The sequence below is a fragment of the Anopheles stephensi genome, chromosome X (assembly GCF_013141755.1).
Source record: "Anopheles stephensi strain Indian chromosome X, UCI_ANSTEP_V1.0, whole genome shotgun sequence".
NCBI classification, from domain to species: Eukaryota; Metazoa; Arthropoda; class Insecta; order Diptera; family Culicidae; genus Anopheles; species Anopheles stephensi.
The window spans coordinates 502,078-513,570 of NC_050201.1; the positions used below are offsets into that span (position 1 = coordinate 502,078).

An 11,493-nucleotide genomic window follows, 5' to 3' on the forward strand; every position below is an offset into this window, starting at 1 on the left:
CTTCATCCACTCAGCTTCACCGCTAAATATCAATTCCATCTGGAGTTGAACCAAACGATCGTAGGAGTCAAATGTACAAACACGCGGTCTCGCCCTGCCTTGTGCGCCTTTCCCACACATAAACACACAAATACACACACCCAAACGCACTGAAACGCACCGAGACACTCCATCGTTGATCGATCGTGCATCTTTGCACCTTCTTCGCTTGCCAACACTTTTAATGTGGGTTTCCTCTTTTACTTCTTTGCTTCTTCTCTCTGTCTTTTTCTCTTTTTTTTGTACGTACACATATGGGTGAGTGTTTGGTTGGAATTTATGCATTTTTCCTTTTTTTTGTTTGCCTTGTTTCTGTTCATCTTGGGCATACGGTGCTGCTGCTATAGCTGCTGCTTCCATTTGATCGGCTTTCGGTGTTAGCTTCTTGCATCTTCGACGGGCACACACACGCAAACTTCTATGGTCCAGGTTTTTGGGATTTTTGGCATTGAACCTTTCCTCTTTTCTGTCTGATTCTGCCCTTACCCATTCCGTATTTTCGCTGTGGTAAGAAAGCACTTAACTAGTGGTTGTTTGGTATTTTGTTGCATTCCCTTTGTTTTGGGTGATAATTATTTATAAACTTCCTATTCTTTTACAAATGTTTAAGCCCCTTTCAGAATCAGATCAGAATTTATCATTTACTCCTAAAAGTATGCAAAACGTTGTGTAAAGGTAAAAGGAGGTATGTAAGCTAAACAATTGCATACTTTCAGGCGCATCCAATTTTTCTTTGAGAGATAATCTCATTTATCAGCAATACGGCCAGGCCGTGCCTTATGAATAAAAAAAATCTCATTTTCCCCTCTCCTGATTTAACGACATAAATGAATATTATTTATTTTAAATACTTCTTAAATATCAATAGTGAGCTAAAAATTCTACATAGGTGAAAGGTACAAAGGTACAAAGAAGAAAATAATTTTTAGAATGGCATAATTTTAGGCGTAATCAACCTTTTGTTAAATAAATACACTGCAATAGAGTATCTTTCTCGCTTTATTCGGATCATAAAACACTCGAACATCGCTAAGTACAAAAAAAAGGAAGCTGGAAGAAGCTCTTTACGATAATGAATCACCGAACAACTTTTCCCTTTATTTTCAAATAATATTCCTTACGCATCAATGCTTTCATTTTCAACCTTCACTGAAGCGTGTTCCCAACCGATCGCAATCCCCATAACAACGTTCGGGTTAAACCATCCCAGTTCCCGAGCGTACGAGTTTTAAAACCCCCAATCGTGCATCGGAGTGACGCAGAGTCGTCCAGAAATTCATCCTCCTACCATTCGGGTGAGACGTACGTCGAGAATGCACTTGTTACTTTCGCAATAAATCAATCGTGCTATCGAGCAAATGGACGCCGAATACGCATCCACCCATGTGGAGCGATGACATCCCGAAACAGGGCATGTTGCATCTTCCACTGGCATGTTGCCCGGCCTCCGACCTGCACCGGGCGGGGGGAGGAAGCAACAGAACAAAAGCAGTCGTCGTCCGCAGGCCCGTCGTGTTCTCTGCGTGTGCAGAACCTTCAGTCACCTTCAGGTAGTTACAGCGTGCCTGAGAGTGCCACAAAACCGAGGAACGCTCGGACGCTCGGAAAACAGGGGATTGTTTTCTGCTTCTGGTTGCATTAATTGCATTGCCAGTTGCAGCCCAACGGATGTTCGGCTGGGTAGAGAAGTTGGAGCAGAATAAAACAAAACGGGAGCAACGACGAAAGGAGGAAAAAAAGAAAGGCACAAAGACGAGGGAGAATACACTGTCACTCGCAAAACTCCGGTGCCGAAGATCCGAACGGCCGGAAGCTGGAGTGTGTCCTTGGATGCAGGTTTGCAGAGTTTTCAGAACTTCACCGCATAGAAACCGGTACAAAAGTGCTTTCGTTGTTGTCGTCGTCGCCCTGATGGGTACACTCCTCCGATCCGGGCCTGAATGAATGATCCGGACATGCTGTCGGGTGCAGTGAGCTTCAGCCCAGTTAGGGCTGCCGTGGCCCGGGTGGCACGCATTCCAACATGCACGTAAAGCACGGAAACACGGCAATAATTGGCCCTGTTTCCCTGTGAGTATCGAGACAAAACTCGAGTTCAGGAGGAGTGCGCCGCGTTTACGGATGCGTCTTTAATCCTTTACCCCCTCCTCTTCCGTCCCCTTGTTTTTCCTACCTTTCTCACCCCTTCCCTCTGGAGGAGAGGATTGGAAAGGATCACACGCGACCACGTAGTATTAATCCACCCTCGGGAATGTCCTGTCAAAGTCGTCGCGAATTGTCTCGTCCATGCTATTTTGGAAGCGCGCCGAGCCTGGGAGAGTGGAGCGGAAGAGGCCTGCGAGGGTACGGTACGAGACAAGCGTGAAACATATTGTGGGAAGGCAGCTCCCCTTCTCTCTCTCTCTCTCTCTCTCTCTCCCTCTCCCTCTTCTTCCCTCTCCTCGCCTTCTCTTTCCTCCTTTTGTGGAAGCTGGAAGTCAAAATGGGATAACAACACCACCACCAACAGACACGGTGTGACTTTGGTGTGCGTGTGTGTGCGCCCATGATCCTTGATCCCTTCCGAGCTCCAAAAGCAAAAAAGGGGAAAGATGAGCACGGACGAAACGGGAGTCGCCGGGGGGAGGGTAATCCTGCAATTTGATTTATGTCAGCACAACTGTTTCTGTCAGTTTGATTAGATAGGATGTACACGATAGATCAAATTTGTATCTACCTTACACCGGGGTTTTTCCTCCGATGTCTGGTGGCACTTGGTGGGTGGTGGATGGTGTTTCATCTACGTGGGGGCATGTTGCAACTACAACTCATCTGAATCGGTTCCCCCTCGATGTCTCTGCACAGTTTGCCCAATCTCCATCCCCCACGGGTTGAGAACATTGTGCCTCACTTTGGGTACGAAACGACAACAATTCCAACCACTAACACCTAACAACGGTCGGTGTGTAGTTCTCCCCCCTTTTCGGGGGTTATCCCCACCCAAGCTCACTCCCCGCCCCGCACACCAGCAAAATGGTAAATCTGCAAGCCAAACAAAAACCCAACCCAAACCACCAGCACAGCCCACACAGCTACACCTGGTTTCATAAAAGTGAGGGAAGGGTAATAGCGAGAGCGAGAGAGAAAGAGAGAATGACAGAACGGGTTTGCAGTGCATTAACAAACAAGGGGGTGTGGCGGAGGAGGTGTTGGAAGGAGAGTGTGGAGTGTGTGGCACCTTATTGTCAGCAATTATGAAGCAAGGACGCACGGGCTCTGTGTCTCTCTGTCTGGTGATCCTGTTGGAAGGTGTCCATTTTATCGAGTATTGAGCCTTACCGGGACGAGGAGAAGGAGAAGGTGTAAGGGAAGGTAGCATATAACATGGCAGGCTGCAAACCTTGTTCGATTTTCCAAAAACCCCAACCGGCGGTCCCCTAGTCTGGCCTTAGCAGCAAGAAGATAAATATTTTGCAAACGTCAGCAAAAACGATCAAACTGTTATCTTATTGAAGGACACGGTTTCTGGTGTTCTGGTGCCTTATGTCAGGCGTTCATTACCTTTCCATTCAATAGTGCGAGATGGAGCTGTGATTTTTGTTGTTGTTGCATAAAAGCAATTAGATTTGTTTGAAATTAATGCTAAAAGCTAAAGAAAACGTTCATGTACATTTTTTCTGCGGAATAGCGTCACTTTATGTTAGGCTAATCGAGGATTTTGCATATTCTTAATTTTCAAATCAAGATTTCATTTAGTAGATAAACTGTTGGTATGACATATTAACCTACTTAAAGCGTTGAAACGATTAATATAAGATTGCCGAGGGATAGATCGGAGAATGGAAGGCTCTATACGTATTGAATCATAAAACGCCCTGAAATTATGCAAAATTTATTACACAAACGTCTAAACGAATGCAATGTTTCAAAAAAATCTATTACACGGTCTAAAATCGGGTTTCAATTCAACATACAAAATTTGCAAACTTGTACTCGTTACTTTTACGTCTTTACACTTTTAATTACACGCTGGTTCTTTTTAGTTTGAAACGAACTAGTAGGATGTGAAGTAAAAATGAACTACTTCCATTGAACATTCCAATGAACTAATGATGGAAAATCTGGAAAATGCTCATCAAGAGCGCTAACATACGCTTCAATAGACACTGAAGATGGGCTACCCGTAAAGGCAAACCCGAGTGTGCGAGAAAGTAACACGGTGACATACGGCTGTAAAGCGAGCCAACAAAAGAATTTAAAAAAATGAGAAAAGATACCATAGCACCCCAGGAAAGGCAATTTGTTAGAATTTGTCTAATTAAGTGGAAAGAATATTGTAAGCCAAACGGTTTCCACAAAGAGTATTTGTGTGTGTGTGTGCGTGTTTTCTTCTTCTTCTTTTGGTTCGCCTCATCTTTCTCCAACAAAAAACGCTCATTTGTCTTTGGTGGCAAAAGGGTGGACCTCGGTGCCCTTTATCCTGGCCGCGAAAAACCGCGGACCCTTCAAAACATTGAATAGTGACTTATGATTGTGCCATCCTTCTCTTGCGCGGCTTTCAATTATTTCTCATCTTGCCGCGGGGTAACCATTTCGCTTACACTTCACGCTGCCCATTAGTTTCGGTATTTTCAATGTCTTTTTCTTCTTCTTGTCGGCATGCTACAAAACAGAGAGAAACACAAGGAGCAACTTAAAAAAAAAACCTGGAAACAAAACGGAAGCGGTGGCCAATATGATGTGTTGAGCTGGGTAATGGTGGGAGAAAACGGGAAAATGAGTGTTGAAAAACGAAAAGGAAAAGGAAGCAAAACACCTTTTCCGCGTTGCCTGTCTTTTGCTTGGAAGCAGAAAGCGTCAGCAGAAAGTACAGCGTCATAAGGCAAAAAAGAGTGGACAAGAATGATCGCTTTCGGCTCCCTCGGCTCTGTGTCTTAAGGAAAGGGTTTAAAAAATTGTAGCTCATTTGTTCGCACCACCACCAACATCCGGACACCGCAAGGGGATGATGGGGGGTGTGGGTGGCTGAGATAATGTTAAAAAAACGCCATAAAACGAGACGTCGAACATCGCGTAAGCACAAATCCTCGCCCAAGCGCCCAGGAAAACAAAACACCGAACGTCCATCATCCCTGTCATGTCCTGTCGAATCACACCCTCCACGCTCCCACGCTGCTTCACGGCCCTTCGTCATCACCCACTTCCCTCCATTTCTCTCATTACCCCCCACGCATCTCCCCCCCCCCCCCTGTAAACTGTCACCATCCATTCCGGAAACATTGTTAACCGTTGCGAACGAACCGCAAACCCGACCGTTGGGCGAACATTACTTCCAAATATTTCCATTCGCGTGTGTTTTGGCGCGGTGTCATTTTGGCTGGTGTTTGTTTTGCGACTTCTTCCCCCAACCCTCTACTTTCCATTCTCATGCTTAATGCAGTTGCAAGTGCAACATGCAAATTTCTGCAGCCCGAAAGTCGGCCTAGTGGGAGATTCTAAATAGATGCAATTAAACGGTAGGGCATGCAAAAGATCCGTCGGAATTGCTGAGCGAAACAATTTACACCTCTACGTGACCCCGATGACATGAAAGGACGTGGGGCAGTGGAAATGGGACGGGTGGATGGGGCCGGTCAAAGGTATACAGTGTGTGGCATGTGGTCATAGAAGCGGCAAAATTATTATTGTTAGTATTTTATTTCAAATTGTTTGCCATTAGGGCTGTACAATAAAAGTCTTATTCTTATTTTAAAACTAAATATCTATAAACTATGGTAGACTGTAGGAGCTAGAGTACAAAGCAAAGAGCCAGGACTAACAGAAAACAGAAACAGGAGAAAGAGACAGAAAAGAGCACAGAGTTAAAGGAAAACAAAACCTTCAGGTGTTTTTGGTGCATAACATATCGCGTAGCGTTAAGTAAAGAGCATTACAATAACACACCCATATTTATGACCCATCGCTGTGGCGCACCACATACACACACGCAAGCACCAGAGCTAAGTGAAATGAGACCGAATGTGAGGTTAAGGCAGTAGCAGAGCAAAAGAAGCATTAGCCGACAAATCTGCTAGGTGTAAGGTGAGGTTGCCAATTGGTGGTAACGCTTCAACGCATCAACGTCGCCCTTCGTTACACATCCTCTCCACCACCACCTCTCTCCCACTCTCCTCGCGTCTTGTGAGCAGCGGCCGACATCTTCGGCAGTAATAACGTAACGCAACGCCGCACATTACTTACGGATGAATCCGTGCTCAACCGTGTCAGCCCGGTACACCTTGGTCGCGCGATCGAAACGCGATCTTTTTTCCATCCCGTGTGTGCCTGTGTGCGTTTGCTTTTCCCTGTGTTTTTCTCCCGCTTCGTGGGGATTTTTCTTCTTGAGGTGACTGAATAATTGGTGGTGGAAAACCGCGCGAACGCGACCAGGTTATATGTATGCCCTCCCGGTGACACTCGGTGGTCCTATGCTCGTCTACCCCTACTTAACTACCCCTCTCCAAACCCTCCACCTCCCAGGCCACTCTTTTCTTTTTCTTTCTTCGGAGTATGTCACCGATCGTATGTCCAGGTACGTCCGTGCACCTGCCGAGCATAATTCAATCCATCTATCCATCCTGCTCCGCTTGATGGACCGTCTCTCTCACTCTCTATCTCTCGCACGTACTCTGTCCTATGTTCTTCACGCACATTCCCTTCCCACCCGCCACTGGCTCAGCGATGAGCAAAAGTGTCAGGTTTGTTTAATTTTAGTCGACCGGGAACCCCTTCTCCCATTCTTCTCCCTTTCCGCCCGACCGCCAAGCCACCCCATGCAGATGCGACGTTCGGTACAAAAACCAACCGTAGCGCTATTTCAGGTTTCCCATCTTACACTTTGTTTTGTGATTTTTTGTTTCCATTTTTCTGGGCCTTGCTCGACCATTCATCTTCCCATCCCATCCCTTTTGCCTCGTGCAGGTGTGACAGGTGCGTTCACGATGCGTGGGGGTTTTCCACTTCGGGTTTTTCCCATCGTAAGATGTTTTCTGTCGATCTGTTGTTTGACCGGCAAGCAAAAACCGTTGGCGCACTCATGTACAGCTACATACATAGCGCACCGGAAACGGGCTTTGGAAAAATTCGGTTCAGTTTTTCCGACGGTTACCGGTCGATTCGACTTTATGAAACCGAAACCGATTAGTTGAAACAGAAGGAGTGGAAAATAGATATTTACTTCAAGGGAGTTTCTCCTTGATACCTTGATGATTGGGCGAAGGTAATTCAGACTCCAATTCACTTTTCGAAAGCAACAAATTCAGGTTCAAGCTCGATTCGGGAAATTGTAAACTTAACTTTTCTGAGGAGATGGGAACGTTGCAAAGGCGCATCAGAGCTTGTAAGCGTCTTGAAAGAAATTTACCGGAAAAATGCTATCCCATTTTTCTACATTGAAAACCTCGCCTCCTCCACATCTCCCATCACTTCGCCCTTCCACACCTTCACGTCGTGTCAGTTAGGCAATAAAGAACGGCAAGAAAAAACTTTAGTGGCGTTCGGTTGGCTGACTCAAAACAACCAACAACTGCAAGACACCCCGAGAAAGGAATCAGTTCGATCGGAGAATGTAATCTAAGTGGGAAGGGGTGGTAGGAAGGGGAAGGGGGCTGTAAGAGGAGTAAGGTTGGAAAGCCACCACACCACGGGAAAGAATGATTGTTTCTGTTGCCCATGTTCTCTGTAGCGCCTCACGTTTCATTTTTCCTCGTTACCTGACATTTTCTCCGTTTTTCCGGCAAGGAAAACGGCCCAGCGTAACTTCTCACCGGTCCTAACGGACTAGAAGGTAAAATCAAGAAAGTAAAACTAAAAATCGTCGATCGGTTTTTCCTATTTTTTTTTTTTTTTTGGTACCGAACCTTTCGCCCCATTTCGCCCAAAGAAAACAGTGGAAAAAAGAAAGCTGGAGTGAAGAAAATGGCAAGAAATTGTCCTGTTCCGAGTGGCTCCGTGGGTCCGGTGGGGTGGGCAGGCACAGTTGGCCAGTTGGAAATGTGAGATGAAAATAAATGAAGTCCACAAATATTGCATTCGTGAAACGGTTTTTCCTCCCATTCAGCCCACGTTTTCCTCCCAGCTTCTTCGAAGAGGCACCCTTTTGGGAATGTACGTGCGTGTGTTGTTCCACGTTGAATGCTTCCCTCCGGGCTTGTATCGCGCCGAGTCTTCTCTTCCACCTTCCCACTTCTACCCATCCCGCCCACCCCACTAGATTGGGGGAAATGCAAGACAAACTGCTTGGAAAATGAACTTCGTTTCCTGCTCCCTGTTGAATGATGGGTGAAGGCGATGTGAAGGGTGTCGGCAGTTGGCGTCGGACTGCTCATCCTTGTTTAGTCCGGTATTCTCAATCCTCCCGTGAGGGTTAAGTGGAGAAGAAAAAGGAGAAGAAGGGGAGGAGGAACAAAAAAAAAAGTGCTCGAAGAAGCGGACGATAAGAAATTGGGGAAAATGATAAATGTTTATATTTACCGAACGATTCATTCGACGTTCATTCCGTTGTCGTCGTCGAAAGAAAAGGCACGCCAAACGTGGTAACAGATGGAGATGGAAAGCAATGGCAGGAGAACAGTACGGGAGGGATTGCGTTTTCCCTTTCGGTGAGCATTTCGAAACGGCTTTTCCGCTTTTCATGTCTCGGGTCCTGGGAACATTCGGCCACGGCCGTCGAAAGGTGAGACTGATGGATTGTTTTCTTAGCTGCAGGATGGTGACGGTTGAAAGAAGCAGATATTGGAAGCGGAGGGTGGGAGAAGGATGTAAGGGACAGAAGGACAATTTTCGTTGGTGCCGGAAATGCCGGTCCTGCGTTGAAGTGTGCCGCCCAGATAAACGTTTCAGGTTCCGGGGCTATTTTCCGCCTTTTCGAACGCATTTTCCACCCATTTGTCCTGCTAGTGGTGGTGAGGGAGCGGAGGGAATGGGAGTATAAGGGGGAGAGGATAGGGCAAGGCTCCTGAAAGGACACACGTTATGATCCAAACTCTTGTTGCACTACCCATCGGACAGCATATCACGTTTAGCTCACCTTATTTTTATCGTCTTGTCTTTTGCTCTCTCTCTCTTTCTCTCTCCCTCTTTGTCTCTCTTTTGTTTTCTTTCTCTCTTTCTATATCTCTTTTTCACTATTTTGATCTCTTCTTTATTGTTGCTCATAACAAAGCGATGCACAGTAAACCTTGTTCAATAAATATAGTTTATTATTTGTAATAGTATTTTTGTTTTTAAAATACTCACCAATTGATTCCTCAAGTGGATACGGTCAAAGGTCATGCTTAAGTTTTATGATGTTAAACGAATTCAAAAATAATCCTACCCTTGGTTGTTCATGTCTCTACTGCAAGAACAAAAAGGGTTCAAGATGGAGACGCCTGGTGCGTTGTACGATTTTTAGCTGTTACGATAAACAATTAGCCCAAAGTACAGGTTAGAGCCATTTACGTGAACAACACAAATCCGAGATCCGTGATTTTGAAACAAAAATGTTGTATCAAGACTAAGACACAAGTCCTAGTTCTCAGATACTTAATACACTAGGCAATCGTGAAAAAAGGATTCAGGGTCTTTACACTAGCGCGAAGCTACTAGAAAGTCACATATCTTTGGGGGAAAACTATTAACTTGTATTTTTTTTTTGCATTTGCACCCTAATAGATTTTTTTTGTATAAGATTGGAACTACTTTCAAAGAGGCTTTTTTAAAATTTAGAATAAAATAAAGTAAATTGGGTCACAAATGAGCTAACAATTATTTTTTCTCCTTTTTTCTAGACAATTCCTCAATGTGCTCACAGAAAAATCGACGCTACCATCAGGATCCAGGAACACTATCTCGCAGCAACACACATAACATGGACCGGAGGAGCCAGACACCAGAGGGGTTTGATAAATTTACCTTGTTCAAACATTGACTCAACTTCTTAGCCTTTTCTCTCTCGACTGTACGGTACAAAAATAGCGTTCTACCAGAGCAGATTCCTCTACCAGATTGTATTAAAAAGCAACCAGTCGAGAGATCGGATTGGGCTTGTTTTTGGACCTTTGGTAAGATTAGGGCTAGTTATAGGAATAAGATAAATAGACTTCAGAATTCTTTGTAAAACTCATGTGGCTAACAAGATCTTTTTATACAAATACAAAAAACGAGCAGCAGCAAAAAAAGAATTGGAAAAAATAAAGCGCAAAATGTCTTCTTTCACGACTCGATATAAATAAACTATTTTGTTCCTCTTGTTTTCCAACCCTTGCTGCACTGTCTAACCGGGACGGTTTTTAATTATTGGTATTCGGTATCAGGGGGGCGGTCCGGCAGCCGCCGGCGCAGGTCTTCACACGGCAAGACCGGGGCTCAATTCCCATCCAGACCGCCTTCCCGTACGCAGGGCTGACTACTTTACTACGGAAACCTTAAGTCACAGAAAGCCAGAAATGGCAGGCCGAGACCTCTCCAGGTTGCAGTGCCTAGGAAGAAGAAGAAGTTTCGGTATCAGGAATTCTCCTTCTCCTGGGTTCTCCTTCCGAATCCGTCCGCTATCGAACACTCTCCTGATACTAAAGCGAGAACGAGACGGCCACTAGGGGCTGATCTGTAATGATGCTTCAAGTAGGAATGTAAGTAAGGGACAACCAATGGAGAACACCTACTCTCCCCTCCCAAGCGACGAACAAACGCTATCGATCGTACGGATAATCTACCGATAATGAATAACTTGGAGGGGAGGGTTCTCTCCTTTCGAATCCGTCCGCTGTGGAACGCTCTCCTGATACTAGAGCGAGAACGAGACGGCCACTAGGGGCTGATCTGTAATGATGCTTCATGTAGGTACGCAAGTAAGGGACAACCAATGGAGAACACCTACTCTCCCTTTCCAAGCGACGAACCAACGCTATCGGTCGTACGGATGATCGACTGATTGGAGGGGAAAATACTAAATAGAAAGAGTGAACTATGGGAAAAAGGAACAGCTGTCCGATGTCACAGCTAGTACCTGACACCTCCTGATTTGGATGCTCCCCTGGTATCGAAAAATCAAAACCTGCTCGTTTCGACAGCGCATTTGCCGGAACCGTGGAATTTTCGGCTGATCGGAATACCTCCTTCGCGGATGCCCTCCTGGTATCGGGAATCATGATACCGCCGGAACATTTTTGATTTTTTGAGACAAATAAGCGACCAGCACCAGGCTGCGCAACACCAAGAGAGCATGCAAACGAGGAGGTAACACGGAATGATTACCAGCTAGTATTTTGTATCTGCTCTTTCTCTCGCGCATATTACGTGATAGTTTGTGAGTTCTCCTTCCGAATCCGTCCGCTGTGGAACACTCTCCTGATACTAAAGCGAGAACGAGACGGACACTAGGGGCTGATCTGTAATGATGCTTCAAGTAGGAATGTAAGTAAGGGACAACCGTCGGAGAAAACCTACTCTACCCTC

General features: G+C 45.5%; 1 protein-coding gene across 10 annotated transcripts in view; it reads left to right on the forward strand.

Annotated features, from left to right (window-relative positions):
• The window catches only part of LOC118517456, a 56,446-nt gene extending 46,149 nt beyond the window's left edge, over positions 1 to 10,297 (forward strand). For 7 of the 10 annotated variants that reach the window (XR_004908302.1, XR_004908303.1, XR_004908310.1 and 4 more), the window contains one exon: positions 9,828 to 10,268. Coding sequence is in view for 1 of the 10 variants with exons in the window: in XM_036063618.1 (XP_035919511.1) it covers positions 9,828 to 9,967 (140 nt within the window). In the remaining 9 variants the exon portion in view is untranslated. Of the gene's footprint in view, positions 1 to 9,827 lie in introns of all 10 variants that reach the window. The other 3 variants (XR_004908308.1, XR_004908307.1, XR_004908309.1) reach the window with 1 other exon arrangement.
• The last annotated feature ends 1,196 nt before the right edge of the window (positions 10,298 to 11,493 follow it).